This window comes from Dermochelys coriacea, chromosome 1 (assembly GCF_009764565.3).
Source record: "Dermochelys coriacea isolate rDerCor1 chromosome 1, rDerCor1.pri.v4, whole genome shotgun sequence".
Taxonomy (NCBI): Eukaryota; Metazoa; Chordata; order Testudines; family Dermochelyidae; genus Dermochelys; species Dermochelys coriacea.
In genome coordinates this window covers 177,996,276-178,023,589 of record NC_050068.2, presented here as the reverse complement: position 1 = coordinate 178,023,589, position 27,314 = coordinate 177,996,276, and the positions used below count along the sequence as shown (strand labels likewise).

At 38.0% G+C, this 27,314-nt stretch overlaps 1 protein-coding gene across 26 annotated transcripts in view; it reads right to left on the bottom strand.

Annotated features, from left to right (window-relative positions):
• The window catches only part of ROBO2 (roundabout guidance receptor 2), a 1,574,290-nt gene that overhangs the window by 553,804 nt on the left and 993,172 nt on the right, over positions 1 to 27,314 (bottom strand). For all 26 annotated transcript variants that reach the window (XM_043509447.1, XM_043509509.1, XM_038413374.2 and 23 more), the window contains one exon: positions 15,735 to 16,061. In XM_043509447.1, the coding sequence (XP_043365382.1) occupies positions 15,735 to 16,061 (327 nt within the window). The remainder of the gene's footprint in view (positions 1 to 15,734; positions 16,062 to 27,314) is intronic.

Genomic DNA, 27,314 nt, shown 5'->3' with positions numbered 1-27,314 from the left:
AGTTTACCAAGTGAAGTGTTTCATTAAAGCTAATGACACACTGGTGATTAATATCATTCCAAAGTTTATGTATTAACACAACATAAGAAATTATGAACTGTCACTGATATCAGGCTTCACAATGCGTGTCCAAACAAAGGAAGAAACAGGCATCTCCCAGACAGCTATTTACCTGTCTCCTATGTTGATTAAGCATGGAAGAATCAAAACAATGGAAGCTCCACTTACATACTGGGGAATGGGAAGCCCAAAGGCAGAGAAAATCAACATGAGGTCACTGTGCCTCTTGAAACAAGGTAATTGAACTTTGGAAGATATAAGCAAAAATAGAAGCCATCTTTGGCATCCATCACTAGCAGATACAAGGGAACAGAGCTCTTGCAAGATGAGAAAGATGGGTTGAGGTCTCTGGGAACTGACAATAGGTGAGAAACCTACATAGGCAAAGATCTTTCATCCAGAAAGAGAAGGGAAGCCAGCATCTTGTACTTCTGTAGAAGTTTCTGACTGAGAGAAAGTCAGCCAGGGCTGGGAACATGAGAACAGCCAAATTTGGTCAGGCCAAAGGTCCATCTAGCCCAGTATCCAGTCTTCCAGCAGTGACCAAGCCAGGTGCCCCAGAAGGAATGAACAGAACAGGTAAACATCAAGTGATCCATCCTCAGTTGCCCATTCCCAAATTGCCTGTCACCCATTCCCAAAGAAGGAATATTGGTGAGAGAAATTATCTTGAACAAAGCCTGCACCTTGCAAGATTAATTTTGGACTTTTAGATGAGTGTTTTCACTTTTATTTGCTTGTAACACTTTCTATTTTTCTTTTACTTGGTATCATTTAACCTATCTCCTATTGTTAATAAATTTGTTTTATTTTCACTATAAATTAATTCTGCGCTATGTTTGAAGGGAAGGGTTATTTACCCCCAGTTTGTAAAGCTCTAATGCACTTTTGTTTCTTTAAAGGAGCAACAAACATTATTATTTCTCAATCCACTGCCTCTTCCTCAGAGGTCTTCACCAATCATGAGAAATGTCTTCTAGCTCAATGAGGATCTAAACTGGAGGAGACTGAAGAAGGAGGTGGTGATGTGGTGGTGGAGGAATACACAGGGACCCCTTTTAGGCTGCTGAGCAAGGACGCATGATACATTCCCACAGCTGGCCATTTGCACCATACTGTAGACTTGGTCACACAGTGCAGACTAGCCCCACTATACATGCCTGCGCTGCCAGAAGCCAAATCCAAAAAGAACAAATATAATAGCTATGCAGTGAAATCCTTTTGCAATGTAGTATAAGGTCTTAACATACATAATTCAGCCATACAGTATAAGAATTGAAGGTGAAAGTAAATATTTGTAATCCTAAATACTTTCAGTGCTTTAGAAAATTTCCCCTAAATGGAATGTGTGACTCATTTTTGGCATCCCAAACTCTCGTAATTTTAACTGATATAGGAACTGCTGTAGAATTGGATAAATAAGGACATGAAGAAAGTTCTTAGTGAATTATAGTTCAGTACTGCAGTCCTGAGAATGATTTGTAGAAGTATTGTGGGAGGGTGCTGCTGGTGGAGTAGATGTTGGGAGGAAATGGGAAGAGGGACTAATAGCTGGGAACATATACCCTGCATACTGGAGATCAGATACTATAAAGTGCTGATCACCTCACAAAAGTTTGTGAGTGCCTCTAACTCTCTCTGGTGTCAGTGAGAGTTGAGGGAATTTAGGCCCTGTAAACTGGCAAGCAAAACTACAAGCGGCAGAGTTTTAATCTCTTTCCAGAGGGATTTATTTTATTGAGTCCAAACAAAAACAAGCCACTCAGAAGAGTGGGTCCCAACTGCCAGAGACCTTGGCAGCTTTTTTTTTTTTGCCAGATGAGAGGAAAAAGGACTCAGTCTTTTCCCTACATAGCCATGACTACACCACTTTCCCTTTTCCTTTATATTCCCACCTCCGATCACCCATGTGAGGTCAGCCCCTCCTGTACTGGAGCTTGTATAGCAGCACCATTCTATCTTGTCACAAACCCCAGTTCAGGAGACCATGCCTTTGTGGAACAGTATTTAAGAACACGCTCAAGTGCTGTCCTGTATTGAGGGCCTCAGTCCTTAGCAAAAGGTACTAACCTTTCAGGATAAGGCTCTGGCACCTTAGTTCAGGCAATTGCCAGGACACTGGGTGGAACATAAATAGACTGGGTTCTGGTGTCAGCCAATGGTGACATCGGGGATTATAGAGAAACAGATGACTTAATGCTTATACAAATAAAGTATCTTAATTCAAATATATTAGTTTACCAGTTTGACAGTGTAATAGGAAAGACAACACAGAAAAATACCAAATATATACTTTCTTACTTAAATGTCCCGTTAATCAATATTTGTGTTAGTATGGAAGACAAACCTGCTTTAATTCTAAAATTCCCATTTAGTTTCTCTTGACATGTTAGAGAAACATTTAAAATATTGGTGAACTACAACTGAATCTCTATATGGACTCCAGTGCACTATTTACTATTTACTAGTCAACTCTAATGGGTGCTTTTGCAACCACAGAAAAAAACGATAGCGTTCTAGTTTCTGTGACATCTGTCCTATTAATTCTGAACAAAATGTTTCCAATATCCAGATCCATGATCACACAGGTAGCTGAGCATGTTATTGTCCAGGCAAATGTGTTATGAATTCTCAGATGATGGACTACACTAAGGCCAGATGTCAGAGGTGCTGAAACTGATAATCCATCAGTAATTTTCTATCTGCCACAATAGCTCTGACCCATTGAACTAAATAAATATGTTTAATCACCAGCTGGTCAACTTATCAAAAAGTGCCACAGGGTAACAGTAGGTCTTGATAAACAGAGGACAGACACTGCCTAAATCATTGCCACAAGCAGGAAAGTAAAAGTATGCCTTATCTCAGCATCTTATGTTTAGAAACAGATTCAGGGTGAAATCATATTAAGGAAAACAAATTTCATATTAGAAAATAAGACAGTAGGCTCAAGCTCCTATCTGAAATGCCACGATTCTTTTCTATGGTATGTCTTACATTCTGGATTGGTTTTCATGTAAGCATGTAAGCTCATCTTTTTTATATTAGAAAGTCCAATTATTTTCTGAAGAGATCAAAGTTTAAGTAGTGCACAGTAAAAGCCGAGGGCTCAATTGCTTAGTGGTGCTGTTGGACTCTGCACCTTTTTGGATGGAGCCTTAAATGATGTATTACCCATCCTTATACTACATGTGCCACCAGCTGTGTGACTAAAAAGGAATGGTAGGCAAAGCCTCACAGATATCACACAAGTCTTATATAAACTCTTCCTAAAGTTGGAAAAACAATCACCACGTAGAAAGTGGTAATTTCTCTAGGTGCATCTATGGTTAAGTGACCTAACTACCCCACATCGGGTTATTAGTCTCTCATTTTGCTGCTGTCCAGTGTTGGCAGTCATGACAGAAAGCTCTTGAACTTGTTTATTCACACTTGTTTAATCCTGTTTCCACACACTGCCTTACAGTCTGTGGGGCTAAGAAGATGGATGAGGAGAGCCAGGGCCATGAGGGGTCAGGGTCATGATGTCGCTGGATCTCATTAACTACATCGCTCACCACACAAGTCACTCCAGAGGTCACCTCAACTGAGGACTCTGCGATAGGTGATAGAAAAATGGTTGGCAGAAATGCATACTTTTTTCCAGAAGCTGATGTGACATATGGAAATAAGTATAGACACCGATACTGTTCTTAAGCTCCAAAAGATGCTGGGCTATTGGGTGACAGAAATATTTATATAAACATTTTCTCACAGATACCACAGCAAAAGCCAGAGAAGGCCAATAAATCAGAAAAATCATGATCAGGATGTACAATTAATTTTGTAAGTCCAAATTTGTGGGGGAAATCTATGTTATGTTTCTTTTATTAGCTTTTGCATATTTATGAGACTAATTGGAAGGAGAAAATAGTGCAAATATACTATAGATGATATTATATAATGGATTTTACCAAATTAAATAAAATAGGCTGGAAATCTACCCATCTTATATTGAAATTAAATTGAGCTCACTGTGTTCTTAACAAAGGAACTTTGTCATAATTTAGAAGCTTAAAGATGACATGAGCATGCCTTTCAGGGTCCCGAGCATGAGAACTTTTAAGGGTATTAATCGCTATTTATGCAGAATGTATACATTCTAAAGTGTGCTGTAAAATAATACTTTCCACATTTCATTACAACTTGAGGATATATTTTTCTCATAACATTGGCAATAAGGATATTTTAATTATAAATGATATTTTCAGATGTATCGTGTAGCTTTTTTGTACAGCAATTCTGTTTCACAGTTTAAACATCACTTCAAATGAAACTGTACCCTTCATGGTACCTGTTTGCTGTGACTCTGTTTAGATCTATGCCCTATGATAAGTCATTCTGTAAAGGCCAAATCAGTTGCAAGAGATGGGTGAAAAGGCTACATTTAAACACCACTGCAATGCTGGAATGAAAAACAACAGTACAAGGGCTTGAGAACATGGGCCTTCTGATCCTATCTTATATTCACTGGTTCACTATACAGGTATATAATAAGGATATATGATGCAAATCCAGCTTGAAAAAATTAGAACTGATTCTGATCTCATTTTCCCCATTTTTACACCAGCAGAGATACTCTCAGTTTACACAAGTGTAAGAGAGAACAGAGTCAGGTCCATTATCAATAGATTCTACGCATGAGAGTGCAAACTCTGGGACTCTACACTATTAATTCCTCAAGGTGCATATGGGCACTTAGACTGCATTCATAAGGGAAACCATTGTCCATGATTTTTATGATTTCTTTCCCCAGAGACAATGTATCTATAAGCTATGGTTTATATTGAATATCCCACTGAAAAAGAAAAAAAGTCTCATAACCTTGCCACAAGGTGATTGTGAATAGAATTTACACAATTAGTTAATTCCTTGTAAAAGAAAACTTAAGGGAAGCCTCTATTTTACCTGTTGTCTTGACATTTATATATTGCCAGAAAATGTGTATGGACAGAGTGAAAGAAGAAGTGAAAACAGATTTTGTTTTTTTGTTATGTTTTTAATGACCGGTAGAGAGTGGGAAGAACAAAAAGACAGGTGGTCCTGTAGTTGAAACCTGCCTTCAATTTCTGGCTCTGCAACAACTTCCTGTGTGACTTTGGGCAAGTCACAGTCTCTCTGAGTCTCATCTGTAAAATGGGGATAATAGTACTTTTCTATCCTTACAACACCCTTTGAACTAATCTTACTAAAAGTTTCTGAGATGCTAAAATACTATGATGGGATCCACGTAAGTACTCAGAGAGAAAGAAGAGTCACTTCAATTTGGGGCAGGTTACCTACTGATGGCAACTGAAAAGAGTGTAATATGAAAGGGTTGTTTTTTCTTTCCAATTTCAGCTCATGTCTGTCAGCTCCACCCATTGAAACAGGGGCAGAAGGAACTTCTTTCCTAGGAGGCCCTTCCATTTCTGATTTAATTCACCAACTTCTAATTTGTATACTGATTTGTACTGTACAAATATTATTTTACATTACCAGTTTGTTCATATGTTTAATCTGAGAAAACAAGGATTCAACATGTTCTCTATAGAAGAAAAAAATAAAATGTTCCATTTCTGAACTCTGCATGACACAGAGACTTTTTTCCCCCCTGAAGATGGTGTCTCTGGTAAAGATGGGGAAATATTTTAGGGATAATTAAGAGTGACCTAATTTTTCACCCGAACCAATGCTTTTAACCATTATTTTTCACAATCTCTGTACTTTTCTGATTCCAGCCAGGAAGAGACATGTAAGTGCTAAAATACCCTAATAGCCTTTTCTTGTGTATTTCCACCCTCTTCAATGAACTATATAAAAGTGGTAGTGGAAATCTCACCAGAAAGCTTTTTCCTGCAAGATTTCAAACCCAGTTTTAGAGGTCGGATGAGTTAGAATAGTTTGAATAAGGTCTAAACTGATAGCCAATCAGCTGAGTGCTCACCTAACCAGGAGTAAATCTCGTTTAAGGTTAACCAACTACTACATTAAAAATAAGTAGCGTCAGGAAACTACCTATTCTGAAGTAAAACACATTCTGAATTTTCATTCAAATTGAAAACCAAATCTTTTTTGAATATTTGAAAAAGGCATTCACTTCTTTTGTCCCCCCTCCATTTTGATGTGTCGGTACACCCTGATTTCTGTTACAATTGGGACAAGCTCAAACATCCCAAAGTCTTTTCTAGTATGACTCCAGCCTGTTTTTTTTTCAAAACGAACACATTTACACATGGTTCAAAATCTTTGGGCCCTCAGACACCCAAAGCTTTGCAGTTTCATTCATCAGCGTAAAAAAAATAACCCTGTCTATGTAAGTATGCACTTTAAATCTGCCAAGAGTTTGTATTTCTTGGCATAAGAAATCTGAAGGCTGCCTCAAGGATGCCACTGTTGTATTTCTTTGATATAAACTGAAAGGCTGGGAGAATTTACACATTCACACCAGGTGGAAGGTATGGTTCTAGTGGACAAAACAGGAATTCCTACATTTTAATCTAGTCTCACTGTGACTTCTTCTATGGCCTTAAGAAATGTAATTAATTTCTCTGTCCTTGCCTGCCAAGCTATAAAAAGGATGTGTGCTAAGTATACATTTCTGGTTATGGGAAGTAAGCTTTATCAAAAAAGTTGGTCTTGTAATGTGATCTAAAAAGTAGTCAGATTTGGGATTATTCTAAATTCCTCTGGAAGAACATTCAACATCTTCCACCTCCCACTCCAAAACACTTGGTCTTTGGTTCTCACACACCTTTCATCCTGGGTCTTGCAAGCTGCATTGCCCCAGAAAGTGCAACTTTCTTTGTGGATCATAGCTGGAGGTGTGGTTACTAATACAGTTTTACCCTGAGCAGTCAAAGTCTTTGAAAAGCAGGACCAAGGCTTTGAATTGGTAATGGCAGCAGAATGAGAGTCACAGGAGTAATGGTCACATGATGGCTCAGCCCATTGAGAGGACAAGCCATCATATTCTCTACAAGCTGAAACATCTACATTACTTCAGCATTTACCACGTCATTGGGTGAATTTAAAAAAAAAACAATAACACATCCTATTACAAATAGAATAGGGCAAATTTTCCCAGAAAGCTGAAGATGGGAAAAGTCATTGCCAATCCTGAATGACACTGCCACTATCTCTACCTAGGCATGCAGGATCAGGGAAGAGCCCAGCAGTACCACAAGAATTCATGCCCTTTGGTACAACATTGCAGGTATCTGTGATGGAAGAAAATGACAATCTAACTTGCATATAGGGCTGGAAAGAAAAGAACATCAGAATTTTGCTGAGGAGTGAGTTGATGCCACATGCTTAAGTGAAGATTACTCCCCCCACACAGGAAAGAGTAACGCCAGAAACACACACAGAAGTCCACGTGTGCTCACTGAAAGATGTGAAACAGATACCTGTCTACTGGGAACTGGTCCCTCTCCCTCCTCCCACTGGAAGAGGCATCAGATATTATCAGATTGTACAATCAAAAACACCTATGGAAACATCTTGAAATGGCTTATCATCAAAAGCCATGGTCAAGTTTTAATGCCTGGAGACTAGAAAAATAAAACACATAACTTTGTGAATGAAGATAGAAAGGATGAGTGTTAAAAATGAAAAGGAGGAATGATAAGATTCTAATTTCCATGAACAAATAAAGTGATTATCTGAATGCCAGCCCATTAATGTATAACATCCACCAACTTTGCCCTTATGATTTATGTTAATTAGCGGTGTAATGCACTTTGTTAGTATTTAGATCATGCAGTTTTTGCAAATGAAAGATCTGGAGTGTTGCTTCAAATGATTTTTTTTTAATCTGATTTGACATCACAAAGTAGTACAACATGTCTGAGGCATATGCCAACAATAGCCAGTATTTCAATTAATATTCAAATGGCACTCATAGTTTTCTCAGCAAAGGGAGCAGAGGTGTGGAAATGCAAATGTGTTAAATAATTTGATGTTACAGTGTTATCGAGATCTGCTGTGTTATTTCCTGGACTGACTAAAATTAGAAAAATGTTGAGCACAGAATGAGTATATGACACAGATTAATAGAAGATCAACCCACACACACTGGGAGGTATTTTCAAGATAATAATACATGACTCATTGGCAGTTGCTTAGCTTTCAACCTTTTATCAAGTAGACTGTTCAGAAATTATATAAATAGCAGGCTTGATAAAAATCAAAGGCAAGGGGAAGGAAGCCTCAAAATCAAATGAAGTGATGTGCAAGAGATTTTTAAAAAGCAGAATCAGATCAACATCTTTGCAAAATAGCTTCCAAAATTAAATGTCAGGTTTTTCTTTGTGCAAGAGAAAGTAGTGGGCACTGAGCAGATAATTTCAGAGGAGACACTGGATATCCTAAAGAAATTTGCTTTGCCCTTAACATTTTCAAGGGGGGGGGGGGAGGTGAGAAACCAATAGTCTATCCAAGATATGGATAGCTGTGGAGAAGATCAGCCCATTATGACAGGTCCCGGGGAATGGAAGAGTGGAGAGGAAACAGGGGGACAAGATCAAGGAGACCAAAAATGACTGACTTTTTTTTTTGTTTATGTGTTCTTGAGACTTTCAGAGATCCAGGTCCCATTTAGACATATTCCAGCCAGGACTGGCAGGATAGTTGCTAACATTTTAGGTCCTGAATCTACAACTGAGCCTGGGTGCCCCTGTGGAGACAAACCGGTGGGGAGTGGAGCTGGGCTACCCTATTGGAGGATCAGGACCTTAATCATTAAAATATACTTTGAAATAGATTACCTTTCTTTACTCAATATAGTTCCTTGGGGAGCTAGAACACTATCTGAATCAGATAGTGAGAAATATGCTAACCACAGAAGGTGAAGTTTGGAGAAGTATCGAAAAAATCCAGCAGTGTTGGAACTTAGCCTGATCTCATAGGTTGGATATCTAGTGAGAACAGGATCTTCCACCATATTTCCGCTCTACTTTAGGAAATAGCACCCAAAAAAAAGCCTTTCTCATGGTAGTTCTGCTCCTACTCCCATAGGACTAGGATTGTGACTTATAAATACATACTAAATTATAAATTAAATAATTAGAAAATTTATTTGACCCCCAAATAGAAATTTGAGATGATGTTTCATTCAGATCATAGTTTATCTGAAGTGGTTTCACTCACTGCTGGTTGTATGGTTCTCTAGTTTCATATTTTCACTGTAGAAATAAATGTGTGCTTATCATCCAGGGCAGATTGGAAGAGGCCCTGGAGCTTTTTCGCCTTCCTCTGTAGCATGGGGCACGGGTTACTTGCTGGAGGATTCTCTGCTCCTTGAAGTCTTTAAACCACAATTTGAGGCTCAGACATAGGTGAGAGGTTTTTCGGAGGAGTGGATGGGTGAGATTCTGTGGCCAGCGTTGTGCAGGAGGTCGGACTGGATGATCGTAGTGGTCCCTTCTGACCTTGGTATCTATGAACCTACTGACGTGCTCTATCATATTGTAACTTCCTGCAGTGGTAACCCCCAATGGATTATACCAGATAACCAATTTACTGCTACAGAAGTACACTGTAGAGAGATTTTTCTTTTCTTAAGCCATTGTCATTTTTCGCATTGATACTACACCGGTTTGCCAAATTCATGCATCCACTAATATACACCTCTCATCACTATTGATGGAATCACTATTGAAAGATTAATAGACTTTTTGATTAGGAATTCCATACTGGAGAGATTCTGAGGGCAAAGAAAGAGTACAATTATATCTCAATATAAGCTACATTTTTGACAGAGAACAGTGCTCATAAGCAGCCAGATAAGATGATACTACATCTGTCTATTTTTTCATCCCACTTTAAGGAAAAAAATGCCTGAATTTCATACTTGAAGCATTTCAACTATTTTTTCTTTAAATATCTGGTCCTGATTTATCACATCTGTCACAATTTTCCCCTTTAAAAGGAATGTTGCACTCATGAAATGTGTTCTGTTGACAGCCCAGGAATACCAAATTTATCTCCAGAAAAACTGAAGTACAGGAAGGACAGTACCAGCTTCACTCCAATGTCCTGCTCTTCTGCACCAGCCGAGTTCTTAAAGGACCACTAGCCACTGCATTCCACTTTCTATAGTCATTTATACTCCTGCTAAGTGAACATAGATGACTACCAGTTCGGACAGATAGTGTTACCCAGTCACTTGGCAAAGGTGTGAATGACTAAAAAAAGGGTAGACGACAGTGGAGTATTCAGACACCACACATCAAAGAGCAAATCAGCTCTTTGACCACTGAGCCCTTGGTCTCCTTGCTGACACTGACTCTTAGTGCCAACTGTGAAATTATGTTTTTAAATGGGAATATCTGTGCAGTTGAGACTAGACCAAGGTCATCAACACACTTTATTGTGCCAATGTGGCTATGTTATGTTATTTTGCAGGTGCTCTGGATTTCAAGTATCTTTGATAAATGTAATTCATTTCATTGTCATCAGCACATAGTTGCCCTCTACAAGAGCTTCATAGAATATCTGAAGGGATTATTTTTATGATATATGGATGATTGTTTAGTCAATATTTTATGCCTCTCATCTTTTAATCTCCACATTTTACAAATAAAACAGACATGTTGTAATATTAGATTTCTTGTGTAAAAGATTTGGCTCACTTTGGAGAACATCTGCGACTCCTCTTGCTAATCTCGGTCTACTGCTGTAACCTCTCTTACTCGTACAGATAAAGCACCAATTTAGTTTTGGATTTAATGCAAACAGGACCATTATGTTTTGAGAGTGTTCCAAAGCTTGCTATTGCAGCAATCTGTGACCTATAAATAATGCAAGACCTTTTCTTTCTCCTAATGACTTCAGTTCAAGCACAAACCCTGAAAGATGGAGGCCAAAATTTATATTGCAGTCATGGAATTCAATCTATTTCTGGTTCTCCAATTGAATTATGAATCAGAGTTTGTTCACTCTTTTGTATCAGCCCCAACCTCCACATTTCTTCCCTTCGAGTGAAAAATACCCCTGCTTTTGAACAATTATCCTTTTTTCATTTTGATATCAAAGGCAAAATAAAGCCTGGCTAATCTGAGAAGCCCTTGTGTTTTGTTTTAGAAGAAAGCAAAGGGTGGGGGAGGGAGATGATCTTTTTATTCATGACCCCTAACCTTTGAACCACAACCTCTTTGCCACTAAAGCATTCAACACCTCATTTAATCTCTCCTCACTGCATTGGCACAGCACTGAAAAAGGAAAAAAATAATCTGGGGACTTCATCAATTTTTCATGAATTTTCATTTAGGCCAGAGCCCCCTCTTACACTGGTCGATAGATCAAGCTGCTGTCATATATTTAACCCCTGGGGCTACAGCTGTTATCTCTGGGGACTACCACTGACTCTGGCTAGATCAGAGACAGCCCGAGTCAGTGCGAGGACCTCTTATGCTATTTCTGTTCCTTACATGTGGCACCCTAGTGCTTGAAACTGAAATCCTACCTACAATAGTTACTGCCAATGTGTCTCCCAATATTCCCATTGGAAAACTCCACACCATAGTTTCAGGCATGTCAATATTTTGCTTTGTGAAAAAAGTGCCTTTATTTTCAAAACATTTAAAAAGCACTGAAGGCCTTTCACAAAAGACAGATTACTTCAAACATACCATTTATAAAAGATTATTTAAAATGCTCCCAAGCACATTTTGGGCATTACCTTTTTGATGCTTCTAATACCAACTCTATACTGCATACAAATTCTATTTGTGGTAGTTGAAACATACAAATTCAAAATAAACACATTTTTCTCTTTTGAATAAAACAACTATTTTCTGTTGGTTTAAGAGCACAGTGCCTACAATTAATGGTTGAACTATTAAAACACACACACACACACAATTCCCACACAAATGTCAGATCTATCAATGATGTTAGAATTAGTTTTCTGGTTAGTAGGAAATTCTTACTAAAATACTAACCCAAGCATCAGTCCCAGCATGATTGAAATGCATCACATCAATGATGAATTATGCTTTCAAATAAAAATATTTTTGAAAATCTTTAGGATTAAGACTTTTTTTTTTTAAAGTTTTCTTTAGGAAAACTAAGACAGAAACCAAAGGCCCCAATCCAGCAGTGGATTTAAGCACATGCTTAACTTTAAATGTGTTTTTAAGTTCTTTCCTAAAGAGGGACGCTTCCTTGAATCATGGCCCCTTGTAGTTGTAATGATTTCCACTAAACACAGGAATATGAATAAGTTCAAGGATCATGGTGTTTGCGTGGTAGGTGCCCATACAAAACAGTAGGAAAAGAAGACAACCATGAACCAGTTAGCATGAGCAGTTTACCTAACAGTAATTTGAGAGACTAATAAAAACAAGCATTTATTTACAAAGTGTCCCTTCTGAAAGGGATTGTTCAGCTTCACATTTTTAAAGAGACACAATTTAATACAGATATTTAAATAATTCACTATTGATTAATTACCAAAATAGAAGAGAGATTCAAGTATTTTTAGATCTGTCAAAAGCAGCAGTTTCCCTTTTGCTACCTTTAGGATCCACCTACCCTTGAAAAATGATCCATTTCAATGGTTGTCACAAAAGGACACCACTAACTCTTCTTTATCTGGTGTTGAAAAAGGTTTAACTGCTAGTGTAGAGACAGCAGTTTTCAACACCATTACAGATAGCATGAGTGAGACCTGGCAGAATGTGGCCTATCATGCTTTCTCTTAACAGTGCTGTAGTATCCCAGCTACACGAGTAGATAAACTGTTTTTAATTGAGAAACTGGAGTGGTGCAGGGGCACCCATTGATGACAACAGTTATCAGCAACAGGCCATTTCTCTAATGGAGATCGACTTTTTAGAGAGTCTCCAACAACCTATAAACAGTTATGATGCACAAAGCTTGATGTAAAGCCTAAAAGGGGCTGTTGCCTACAAATCATTTGGAAATTTATTCTATAACCATGAGAATAAAAATAATAGACATTTGAATGAGAAAATACATGAACTGTCGCAGTAAACTGGGAAGAGTTGAGTAGTTTTGCAGTCTCCAGTAAGAACTGCATCCCGGTCAGGTGCATCAAGTGACAATCTTTTTACACAGGTGTCCAACATAACGATGTTCTTTTGAAGCAATGCTACCTAAACTATAAAAGATGTCTAGGTCACAAAGTTAATAAGGATGTATTTTACTGAGTCTATAGTTCAGTGAAATCAATAGATCCTATTCACAAAGTGAATAAGTGTGGCAGAATCTTGCCCTTAAATCATGAATGAACATGTTTAAAAACTTTTCTACTATCCTTTATGAAGTCCCTCATACCATCATGTTTCAGTTCAAGCAAAGACAAAGCACCATTTAATTTAAATGGCCCAGGAATGTTCCCTTTAATCCTGAAAGAGTTTAATTGGAGAATAAACTTCAAAGGTACAAAAACAGTAAGATAATCTGGTGTCAGTTGCACAGTGCCTTTACAGAAAGTTTGGCTATGGTTTCAGCTCTCAGATTTCATGTTCTGTGATCCTTCCCTAAAACACCATCTACAATGAAACCTGGTCTTACTATTTTTGCAGTCTTCTGTTATCTGACTTTTAGTTCATGCATGACCTGCCACCAGCTGCAGTGGTTAAAATCGTAACTCAGGAGACCGAACAGTTTGTAACTAGAGACTCTCAGCAGTCATTGTAGTAGAGATCAGTAAGATTTGATGCAATAAAAGCACACTTTTATTTTGAAACAACCAATCATTTTGATGACTCAAGGTGCAACTGCATCAGTTTTTCTACTCTATATCCAGACAGTAGATGTTTTAATCTTAACATCATGTACCAGGCAAATCTGCAAGTTAAGAAGCCAAACATTTCAAACATGTTTATACCTGTAATAAAGACAACAAAACCTCTCTCAGAGATCTTAACAATCATGCATGTGAATAAAGTGCTCAGAAGAGTAATAATCTAATAGCGTTGGCTAGACACACACACACAATTTAGGTTTCTTCAAATAGCTTTGCAACCTTTCTCATGCTATCCTTCTCTGCAGTCCAAAAATGCCTATAATCCTAAATTGTGCAAAACTATGTGATGCTTTTGTGATGGGGAAAAGTCTTCACTGAGGACTTGAATGAAAACTATAAACTACCTTTCACGTATGATTTGTAAAAGCTTTGAAACAAGATTCTATGAAATGAAAGGTAGTGCATTGACCTACCCTGCACTACTGTTGAGCTCCCATATCATCTGATCATTAGTTCAAGGGAATGTCCTTTCTGTAATGTATGAAGATAATGAAAAACTATTAAGATTAACTAATGTTTAGCATTGTATACGCAAAAGTCAGTTGAAGCAGGAGAAATTCTTTTAAGGAAACTGAACCAGCAGTTCTTCCAATACCCTTCAATTACTTCTGATGGTTTCAGATATGAACTCCTTCCCTTATTCAAAGACTATAACTGACATAAGCCATGGAGAAGGTACCTCTTATCCTCATACAAGGGTGACTGTATGACAATGGAGGGAGTTGGAAATTGGAAGATTAAAAATGTTAGCCACCTAGAAAAAAAGAAGTAGGCAAAACACTTGGGTCCCAGGTCAGCAAGGCATTTAAGTACATGCTTAACTCCATCTCTCTTCACCCTAAGTGCTTAAGTATGTGCTTACCACAGAAGTCAATGGGGCTTAAGTTAAACACATGTTTAACGACTTTGCTGAGTAGGGGAAGATTGCTGAATCAGGGCTTTGCAGCCTCCCTGTAGTGAAAAAGAAGTCTAAGAAAAGAATTGTGTTTTTTGCTTTTTAACCATTTTTTAAAAATGCATTTATATGAAAATGCACAGCCAGAATTAGCTGATTTAATTTTGTATGCTGAAATTTACTTTTCTTTCCCTGTTTCCTTTTAACCCAGATAATTAATTAGGGGCAGTTAACACATAACAACTTTACATTTTGTGAAAGACAAGCTTCTTTAACATGCAAATAAAATTACCTTCTTTCAGCTTGTTTACTTGGAGGCAGAGCATTCATGCATGAACTCTCAGTAATTTCAAACTCTCTAAAAGATCTGTGATGACTTCACTGTTACATAAAGCTGATCAATAGGAATAAGACTGTTCTAGATGTATTGAGAAATGGTTAACAATTATCACATGCCAGTCACATAATGAATGAAACCTGCACTGAGTTTTTGGCAGAAGGGAACTCTGAAGGGATTGAGGCTTTCAACAGTACAGTACATGAGTCACCAGACTGGAAACTGACTACTTCTGCAGAAGTAACAGATGACCTAATAAGGAGAAAGAGACAGTGCACCCTTATATTAAATGATATTTTTCACGTTATGGTTCAGTATAACCAACTTCACCCATAATTTCAAAATTAGATTAGATTACTAATTAAAGGGAGACTAGGCTTCCTCCATGCTACTGTCAGTTATGATTATACACAGGCAAGAATAGTATCTCAATATAAATCATATATTTTGCATGGTCATTGTGACTGAATAGATGCGTGTGGAAACAGCTTGGCTAAGAGTAATAGTGAAAGGTAAAATGACATGCTTATCCACATTTATTATCTGCTAACTTGGTACTGCATGAGAGGGCTATATATTAACATCAAAGCAACCACAAAGTCTTACATGACTTTTAGAAGGTGGTAATCATATTTTGGACTACTTACATGCTACTTCCAGAGATGCATTGCGACTTACAGCTTCACCAAGATAGTTCCTCGCTACACAAACATAACTTCCTTCATCAGGTTTGCTCCTGCGTCCATGTACAATGCGTAAGAAAAATAAAGATCCGCTGGGCAGCAGCATACGGTGGGAGCGGGGGTCATCTTTGTCAGTCTCCACTCGCTCTCCATCCTTGTACCATTCAATAGTGGGAGTTGGTCTTCCCTCAGCCTTACAGTTCAGAGTTGTTGGCTCTCCCTTAGAGACTATCACGTCTGAAGGATGCTCAACAATCCGCGGTGGAAAGTCCTCCTGACGAAGACGGGATCCTGGAGACAAAGGACAGGGAGAAAAAAGGTTGTTGTTTTTTTATTTTTTCATCTTAATAGGTGGGTTCTCACTGCTAGGCTCTCTTAATGCAGCAGAGGGGTTTCCAACCATTTGAGCATGTGTGATGGCCACCATCTTGGCTGACACACTAAACACTGAACCAGGGACCTCCAGAGCTAAAACTCATGAGCTGCTTCAGCTGAAGCCAAGGCTTTGTAGAGATTTTAGCCAAGGCTTTGAGATTGTAACACAATCATATCTTCTCCAAATGGGGCACAGAGGGGGACCTGTAACACACACTCGCCAGTGCGTCCAGTAATCTTTCTGAACACCACATACCTCTGGATACCAATGCCCTCCCAGATTGCACTCACAGCTGTTGGTCTCTTGCTCTTTCACCTGCCTGAATCAACAGATGTGCACATCCAAAATCACTGCACTTTGTGCCTGGGCCTCAAGACCTATTGGTTAATATGTCTCTACAGATTTGTGACTATGTTTTGTACCCCATCACACAAATAACTAGAGTGTGGAAAGAACAAAGGCTGAAATATGACAGCTGTCCCTTCCTTTGCTCATTTTTAATGCCATAGTTGGGAGGATTTGGGGTTTCAAAAAGTACTGACTCATACATGCTTATTTACATTACAAAAAAAAACCCGTCAGCTATGAGCTTTAGAAATTCCCAGTTAATCTATAAGAATAAAAAAGAAACAACTTAAAAAGACATTTCGGACACTGCTCTCTATGACAGGAGAGTCCACGTCCCTTTCCCTTGTTCTTTTTCTACTACCTTCTTAATTTACAACTCTTCTGTTTTTTTTCTTCTTGACCTCCTCCCTGCTCGCAAGCTCTTTCCCAAGATAGTGTGAGTTTACCATAGGAATGCTGTATGACAGTGATATACCTTTAGACACTTATTTTTTTTCCCCATGAAATCTCTACCAAGGGGTTGCTGTGGTGCTATTTTTGCTGTGGTGCAAAAATAAAAGCCATCCCTGAAATCTACACACTACAAAAACACTTCCATCTGTCAGTTGAGCATTGTATTTGTATAACCCCTTTTTAGTTCTTACATCAGTTGGCTGAGCCTCTTTTCACACCTATTAGTAAGTGAGATGTGTACCAGGTTACAGATGAGTATACCCAACAAAATAATTGGCAGAGACGTTTCTAGAACCCAGGACTTCTAGTACCCTGCTCCAACTATTAGCTACATACTTCCTTCCTACAGTTTCAGTTACAATCTACAGTACACTGCCAAACAAGTCCTCTTCTGAAAAAGGGCCCTAATTTTTCTCCAAATCCCCTCTCATAAAAAGGAAACCAATTTTCCTAATTACCAGCACAAATTACCTTTAGCTAGTACAAAATGCTAAAAATGCTTCCAATGGAGATGACAATCTAATATCATTGCACAGAACTTCTTAGACTCATGTAATGTCACCTTCAGCAGATCCATGAAACTTACATGCTTCAACTTTCAGACTAAGGATTCTGCAGTGCATTAGTAGTTAGGAAAAGGATTTAACATCACTATGTTTCAGAGAGTATACATTTGAAAATATCTTCTATGCCTCATTTGCCCCCAAGATTCTGAGAAATAAGGTAACATTTCACATATCACAAAGTTTGTCCACCTTTGGAATTCTGTTTTACTGTCATCTGGATCATTAAACTGAGGCTTACCCTAGCAATAATGACAGATTTCAGAGTAGCCGCCGTGTTAGTCCGTATCCGCAAAAAGAAAAGGAGTACTTTTGGCATGTTAGAGACTAACAAATTTATTTGAACATAAGCTTTCATGAGCTACAGCTCACTTCATCGGATGCATAGCAATAATGTGTTAAACCAATGCTGCAGATCTGAGCTCTTTTAGTAGCTACAACACCTTTTTTTAACCAATACAGTAAAATTATCTGGTTATCTGTTCATCATTGCAAAGCCCAAAAACAGATTGTGAATGATATGGCCAGAGCATGTTAAGAAAAGATATGTTCCTTATTTCATTTAAAATTTAGCTTGAGAATTTGTATTGAGAAAGCATCATTATTCTCTGCCAAGACAGGAATGCAAAGCATTAGAAATATTCACTAAAATAAAAACATGAATTTCATATATATCAGTATGCCAGACTGAAAAAAGGAACAACATTGGCAAAAGGCCAGTATAATATATCCCATACAACTTTTTAACATATTTCATAAATACCCCTGAACAATTCTTGTTTTTCCAGTACTAATTCTATGTTCGCTGGGAACTTCCAATATTGCCATTACAACTCGTCAATATTTTGGGTATTTCTGAATTTTTGATTAATTTTTTTTCAACCAACTCAGGTCAAAATATTTTAAAAGCTCAAATTGTTGACAATATTTTTAATGAAAATTTGAAAAAAATTGACCAGCTCTACGCATCAAAATACATGGTGGTTTTGATGCACAAATGCTTGCAAAGGACTACAAAATTGGGGGCAAAGTGGAGCAAAGGATTAAAGGCCTGATTCAACCCCTCTTGGAGTCTTCCTTTGGTTTCAGCGGGGCTTGCATTTGTTCCAACCTTTCACCTCATGAGGCTGACTTCAAATCCTATCTTAGGGTCATAATAAGACATATTCATGATACTTCAGTCCTCTTCTACACTGATGCAAAATTAACATACTGTTTATCTCATTCTGGCCTGATAAAGTAGCCTCTTGTGAAGAAAGATCCAGGAGTTCGGCAACACAAGCACTGTCAGTCACGGCTGTGGGGTGCATAAACAGAGTGATGTGGAGAAGCTTGTACAGTTCCTTCCTGGACCATAATGTTACCTGGATCTGTCCAGTGCTGAGAGTCATTTCACTTTCAGGAAAAAGAGCACCATACTCATTTTCACTCATTTATTAATTTAAAGTGGCATGTTACTATGTGATTAAATTGTGATCTGAACAGGAGCAGCTATTCTGAAAATTACTGATTTTATAAAAAATGACTATTGTCTGCTTTCTCTGGCAAATATTAAAATGATGAATGTTAAAAGGTCTGTCAATGGCCTTCACTAGTACTTTAACACATACAGAGTCATTTGGGGTACTTTTTTGAGGGGAGAGCGGAAGAGAGAGAGATGATGGATTTTATTTCTTCCCCATATCTATGTGAGAGTACAAGTTGTTTCACTGAGGAAGGCAGTTTAGTTTGTGAACTGCACTACCCATGTAGCACCATTTCCATTAGTTTTTTCCTCAAAGGATTTCCACCACATGGACTTTGCACGCATGTGTGCAAAGCTGAATTACCCCTGGATTTAAGAGTCCCTAAATACTCATTGCCATGAGGGACTGCAACGATTCCAAATTAGCTGTTACACTCTACTGAGTCAAAACACACCTTTACAGAAAGCTACTACAATATGAATGTATACAATGGACCATGATGGCTACTCCAAAGAAGCCTGTAAGTTTTAGCTGGGAAAAAGTGGGCAGGTAAAAAGTCCCTAAATATATATTTAAATAGTATATTGTAATGGTTCTACTGTGCCTACAGTAATCTGATCGTTGTGCATTAGCATATTATCATGTATTAGGGGGCTTCAGAATTACAGTTTCATATATACCTTATGAACTCAGCAAGACAGAAGGGTAACCAACATGGCAGATAACTTTTCAGCTTTACCTCTTCATTTCCTAGCTTTAAAGGGGCTAGAAGTATTTTTAAAAGACTCCTAAGGCTGTCACAGTATCGTCCATTATTATTATTTACATTGCAGTGGCAGACAAAATACGTTGGGGACTATTCAAATCTAGAGGAAGCCACGGTCCCCATCCTGAACAGCATACAATCTAAAAAGATCATTACTCATATACAACATTTTCCTCCTGAAAAATCTTAATAGGATTGACAAAAATTATAAAGAGAAATCATATCACACTCCATTGAAGTGCAGCCACTGGATTAGTCTGGCAGGTAGGAAAATTTCCCAGAAGACCCTAGGAACTTAGAATCAGCAAGACCCTTGCAAGAAGTGACATATTAAGATAAATTCTCATTAATTTGCAAATCTGACTCCTCACTGACAGGAGGGCCAGGACCCAGCAGAGCTTTGCTCCAGGGAGCAGGCTGATACAGAAGAGAGAGGCACAGAGACATAAGAACTCGGAATTCTGTTTGGGATGGGTACAGACGCCAGCTGCTTCTTGTGTTTGAGTATGTAACCATGTCACCATGGTATATATTATGATCTTAGAAACCTGTAATACACAGCATAGGATCATACTAGTAAGTGAACATGACCAACCAAGCACTCAGGAACTGTACCCATCAGAGAATCACAACATGAAATTGCAGAAACAGCACTTCCAAATCTATTAACTGAAAGAAGAAAAACAATATGAGCGCTGCCCTTGGCCCTGGGCTAATCCTTTGCTACCTTAGGCTAATGCTTTGGGGTGTGATGTGTAATAAGTTGTTTACTGAACATAATTCAGAAGTTATTAACATCACATAAAAACTCTGAAGAAAGTAAACAACAACGTTGAATTAAGGAACAATGATGCCTTGGACCATAAGCACTTCTTTACTGAATGAACATAACTTCCACCATGCAGAGTTTTTGTTTAAGGTTGCATCAGGATCAACCTACACATCAAAAAACTGTGAAAGTATGAAAACAAGTTGAGAGAAAAGACTCCACTGTTTCTTGCCACCTTTACATCACCTACAACACTGTTGATAACACAGTCCAAACTTCCACTAGGCAGTTGCTTCCAGGTCCAACATGTAACAAATAACAACACATGCCCCAACTTCATCTAACTCACACTCTCACGCAAAACCTTCACAATGACCTTATTCATCCTCGTATCTAGAGATCAGCACATCACACCATCCATTCATTTGGAAAGTTATTCTGCCTTAGTGTTGTTGAGGTCACCATTGCATTTTTGCACAAGGGCACATTGAAACCAATAGAGCTACAACAATTTATATTAGAGTACCATGGGGCAGTGTTGCCTTTCAAATAACTTCTATACTGTGTTGTGGCAGGCACTGGGGGCCATAAGTGCAGGAGAGCTACCAGTGACATCAAAAGTAATCTACCGAGGACAATTCAGGTTCTTTCACAAAATGCTTATTTGGGGCAGATCCTAAATTGCAATAGCTTAATTGAAATCAAAGGAGGATCTGTCCCTCACTTTTCACCATTGATTTAAATGATTTTTCAAGGTTGTCACTCCTCCCTGAACAACTATCACTAGTGTCAACTAGCATTCTTCTAACAAAGGAATCACTTTTGAAAATAAGGCGGCCTGCAAGGGACCACTAATAAAATAGTATTAATTCACGTCACTTATACCACATAGTAACATGCCACTTTAAATTAATAAATTAAGAAGATCTGTACTTTGTTGTCCCCAGATGAATGGTGAAATAAGTGCAAAATATTAAGTTTTCTACGCTTTTTTAAAACACACACTTTCAATTTAAGAGACAGCATTGAGTTAAAGGAAATAGATAATAGGAGAAACTCCTAACATAAGGAAAGAAAATTTACCATCTTTCTAATATCTAACTGGCTATGGACCACAGTTATGCGGGATTTATTTTTACATTTCAGATTTTAAAAAATGCCACTCAGAGCAAGGCAACTGGTGCACTGAGATAAACTCATAATCTAGCTTTAAACTTACAAACTCAAAAAGTAACCACTTGGTAATGACATTTAAACACTGGTAACAGACAAAGATAGGTTTGAGATACAATGCAAAAATATGTAAAGTCATGTTAATGGGGACTATAGGGACAGAAATCAAAACTGAAGAAGAGAACTGGAGAAAGTGGACAATTTTACGGATCTTGGAGGTACCATCAGTCAAGATGGTACTAGTTCCGAGGAAATAAGATGATGAATCGGGAAGGCAAACACCGCATTTGGAAGACTCAAAAACATCTGGCAACTCAAAAACATCTCCTTCAAGACAAAACTGAATTCTACAAAGCAATTGTTATTGCCATTACAACATATAGCAGAGAGACATGGCAATTTACCAAGAAATATACACAAAAGCTGGATGCATTTCATCACAAATGTCTGAGACAAATATTGGGAATAACAATAGAGATAGGAAGACAAATGAAGAAGTCAGAAAAAATTACTGGACAAGGTACCCTTTCACAAATAATCTACAAAAGAAGACATCGGTGGCTGGGATATGTGCTGAGAATGGAAAAAAATGCTTACCAAATACCGCCCTTGAAAGGAAGCCAGAAAATGCAAGAAGAAAGAGAGGAAGACTGCGAATAACATGGAAATGAACGGTTCTGAATGACATCAAGTACCTCAACATGAAATGGGAAGATTTGGAGAAAAGGGCATGGGATGGACTAAGGTCTAAGGTCTGACCTAGACCTAGAGTGCAGAGCTCCACCCAGCACTCCCCTCCTTGGGATGGAGCAGACACACCTTCTTAACTTCTCTTCTGGCTCCTGATTGGTTAGTATCTTTTCCTGGCCTTTCTAGGCCCCTAGAGGATGAAGTCTTGTTGGTACCCAAAACTGAATGGGCTTTTCCTAGGCAAGGGGCGTGTCAGAGTACTGATGCCTGTTGCTGGGGGGAGGAGAGGGCAAGGAGACAAAGAAAGGGCCAGATAGATCCCTCACAGTCACATATCTACTTGTGAATATAGTGGTCTTCGTTTAAAAAAAAAAGTCAACATTCGTCAAGTTATCATCTTGTGATATCTGAGATAGTGTACCACTAGGCTTCATTATACAGATTCCATAGTCTGCTAACTATCACTAAATGTTGACTCGTTAAAAGATGACTAACGGAAAACACTGTCATTCTTGCAATAATAATTGGTGGATTTATGATAAGCTGTCACTTAACTGCATGAGTAATCAATTCACATCCATTTGTAACTACCTTTGTCTTAATAACTTCTTCTATGGTTACTAATAACTTCAGTTATTAGTTATTAGTACCCCAAACTCCAGGGTAGGAATAAATGGTAAATTTTCAGAATGGAGAGGGGTAACTAGTGGTGTTCAACTTATTCATAAATGATCTGGAGAAAGGGGTAAACAGCGCGGTGGCAAAGTTTGCAAATGATACTAAATTGCTCAAGATAGTTAAGATCGAAGCAGACTGTGAAGAACTTCAAAAGGATCTCACAAAACTAAGTGATTGGGCAACAAAATGGCAAATGAAGTTTAATGTGGATAAATGTAAAGTAATGCACATTGGGGAAAAAAAAACAATTATACGTACAATATGATGAGGGATAATTTAGCTATGACTAATCAGGAGAAAGATCTTGGAGTAATCATGGATAGTTCTCTGAAGATGTCCATGCAGTGTGCAGCGGCAGTCAAAAAAGCAAACAGGATGCTAGAAATCATTAAAAAAGGGATAGAAAATAAGATGGAGAATATCTTATTGGCCTTATATAAATCCATGGTATACCTACATCTTGAATACTGCATATAGATGTGGTCCCCTCATCTCAAAAAAGATATACTGGCCTTAGAAAAGGTTCAGAAAAGGGCAATCCAAATGATTATGGGTTTGGAATGGGTCCCATAGAGGAAAGATTACAGAGGCTAGGATTTTTCAGCTTGGAAAAGAGGAGACTTAGGGGGTATGATAGAGGTATATAAAATTATGAGTGGTGTGGAGAAAGTGAATAAGGAAATGTTATTTACTTGTTCCCATAATATAAGAACTAGGGGCTACAAAATGAAATGAATGGGTAGCAGGTTTAAAACAAATAAAAGAAAGTTCTTCACTCAGTGCACAGTCAACCCGTGGAACTCCTTGCCAGAGGAGGTTGTGAAGGCTAGGATTATAACAGGGTTTAAAAGAAAACTGGACAAATTCATGGAGGTTAAGTCCATTAATGGCTATTAGCCAGAATGGTAAGGAATGGTGTCCCTAGCCTCTGTTTGTCAGAGGGTGGAGATGGATGGCAGGAGAGAGATCACTAGATCATTACCTGTTAGGTTCACTCCCTCTGGGGCACCTGGCATTGGCTACTGTTGATAGACAGGATACTGGGCTGGATGGACCTTTGGTCTGACCAAGTATGGCTATTCTTATGTTCTTAAGGACTACAACAGGCCCTCAATCAGGCACAGCCCTGTGCTGGAGGTGATGTAAAGCTGCCACAGGACAGTCTCTATCTCAAAGTGGCAAAATGCTGTGCTTAGCTGCCAGATGTCCAGAGGCAGCACTCCCACAATTACATGTCTGCAAATGGTGGCTCTTACTTTTATACCTAGATACAAATGGGAGTGGATGTAATAAATTTCCTACTCTAAAAAAGTTAAAGAGAAATAATAAATCAAACAAATAGAGTCAAAGTAGTAGTATACATTTATTTGTAATCTCTTTCCTATTGTTTTCTCATTACTATTATAGGACCTTTTTTCCATAATGTAAGGACACATTACCTAAATCCCCATAAAACTTTATTTTTAGAAGTTAAAAAACATTTAAATGTAAAATCAATAAGCCATACTCCCATAGCAGTAAGTCACTACAAAATATGCATTAGTAGACTATTGGTGCACTTTTCAAGTGGCTGAAGGCACTCATCCTTCAACCTGTACCCACAGAATAGTCTACTATGTAGCCCGTAGGCTTGCCTTTATTGTATTCACTGTGTTGCCTTCATTATATTCATCTGTAACACAAGAAACCTACACTATCCTGTAAGACATTAGCTGAAGCATAAATTAGCATAAGTGGCATAACCCTTGACATAGATCAATGGTTACCTTTACATCTTAGGAATTAAGAAGAGCTTGCTCAATGGTAGGAGATAGAATGTTTCAGTAAGTGCTACCACAAGGCACATGAAAGTAATAACCACAAATCCACTTAAGCAAGGGTTGACGGATATGATCATGAGTTGAAATGGTAGTTACACATATCAATATAGTATCCTATAGAAGAAGGACACCTCAACATTAGTAGGGTAAGGAAAAACAAATAAGGAAAAGGGGAAAACCCGTACTGAATATGCATTAGATATAAGGCTGTCAGCGTAACATATTATAAAAGTTGCATCCCAGCTTGTGAGGGTAGAAGAGAAAGAGATGTAGCCTTTGGAAGGGGCCAAAATGATGGCCACTGGTGATAAGGAAGATGATGGTAATGAGGAATATAATAGCTAACATTTCAGGTTGTCATGCAAGGGATGGTTTAAGTATATGGATGTGCAGATGTACATTCTGTAATCTATCTACCTTACTTAGAGTGTTTACTACTCTTAATATTTGAAAAGTGACACAATATTCATTTAAATTTGAAAATTATCTTTTCAGTAACCCTTGGATGAATCAAGGCAAATGTGTTTAGTATGAGCTTTGTTGTAGAGGTGCACTGATAATCCATACGTGTCTCCTAGAAAACATTTCTAGCTAATCTACTACATTGCCCCAGAATTAGCATATGAACCGAGTAAAATTTGTTGCTTTCTACTTATTATTGTTTTGCAAGACTTTCAATTAAACCAAAATAATTTGCTTGCACGTATAAAAAACAAACATATTTCCCATAAAAACACAAAACGAAGTAAAACAAATAAAACCTCTCATTTATGAATCATTCCTGTATAATTAAGTGTAAGATGCTTTCACTGAACTTTATAAACGAACTAAGTAGCCACACTGTCTCACACTAAACAACAAATGAATATAGCCCAGAGGCAGACTTATGAATTTGCCTTATATCTCACACTACCACTATTCTGAGTCTGAGGGGAAAAAATCATCATCTTTTATAGTGTAAAAAATAAACTGCTTCCCTCCCCCACACACTTCCACGCTCTCCCAGTCTTGATTTTCAGACAAAAGTTGATTTGATTTATTATACCTGCTACTTGATGGTAGGCACTTCCCAAAACCAGCAGGTTGTCATACGTGAACAGCAGTAATATAAGCAGGCTAAGTTCATAGCAAATTTTTATTTCTCAAATCACCAGACCATTCACGGTTATTGGAATAATGGCAATTCTTAAAAAGGCACAGATTATCACCAGGGAGGATGCTGATTTCGCTATAAGCATCGAGCAGTTTAAAAGAAAAACAGAAACAATATATTAATTTAACTATCAACAGAAAATACAGAAAGTAATTAATAATACAGTTTTCAGTCTTGCCTTCAAGGCCCTCTTTAGTTCTGCCACTCTTTTTCCTACCTGACTTTGTCACCTTTTTGTACACTAGTCACCCATTTGTGATCAGTGTTAGTGTGAAAAAAGAAACACACATTTGTAGATATAAATGTATAATAAAGGCCTCCTTAGATAAGTTTATTGGAAGATAGTCACACAGTTACTGCCCACTATCCTACTTTCAAATGCCTATGCTGATTATTCCACTTAGAAAGTACTTATGAGCCACATTTATTATCCACATCTCCTAGATATAATGAATAAATATGTTGTTTTCATGACCCTCTTAGCCAGAGAATTGGCTAAAAGAAAGCAGAGATCCCATATAGAGAACCAGTCAGTCACATGCTAGTTGGAACAAAAGATAGTGTGAAAATTCAACATAATGAGAAAATGCAACTGGAGTGTGAGCTGATACAGTGGCATCAGGCTACCTGATTCTCGTAGATGCATTCCTCTAGACAAAGTGTCACAGTGAAGATGACATTTTTAAGCTTTATAGTTTGCAATTTTTTGCAAATCTTTGCAGAAGTGAAAGGACTCTGATATGTTTCCATGGAAAGGCACTGAGAGTGAGCTGTGTCAAAGTCTGTGAAAGCTTTTCCTATGCAAAATTAACCCATTAAACAGCACACCCTACCTTCCTCAGAAAACTGTTTCTACAAGACATGCCACCTTTTCTGCACTGGAAGTTTCCTTAGGACTGAGGGAAAAATTTAAAACAGTCCTTCAAAAATCTCCAGGAGAGAAAAATCTATATCTGCTATTAAAATATTTACCAAATGTTATGGAAAGAATGATTTTATTAATATTCTGTTATACAAAATTTTGACTTATTAGTGCGATATAACCAATTTTAATGGAAAAAATACTTAGTAAACACACAAACCTGCTCCTCATTGTAAGTGTGGGAAGAATAATTTGTCAGTTGTAATATAAGCAGCCAGCCTGTTGTACTAAGAGTCTTTTCTAAAATACTTTTGCAGAGTACACTTAGTCTTTAAAGTTTGCTGTTTCCACCACAGCGGCTGCATGTTGTTCATACATCCACTTCTCACACATGCCAATGCTAATCAGGAGTCAGTGGAAATATCAC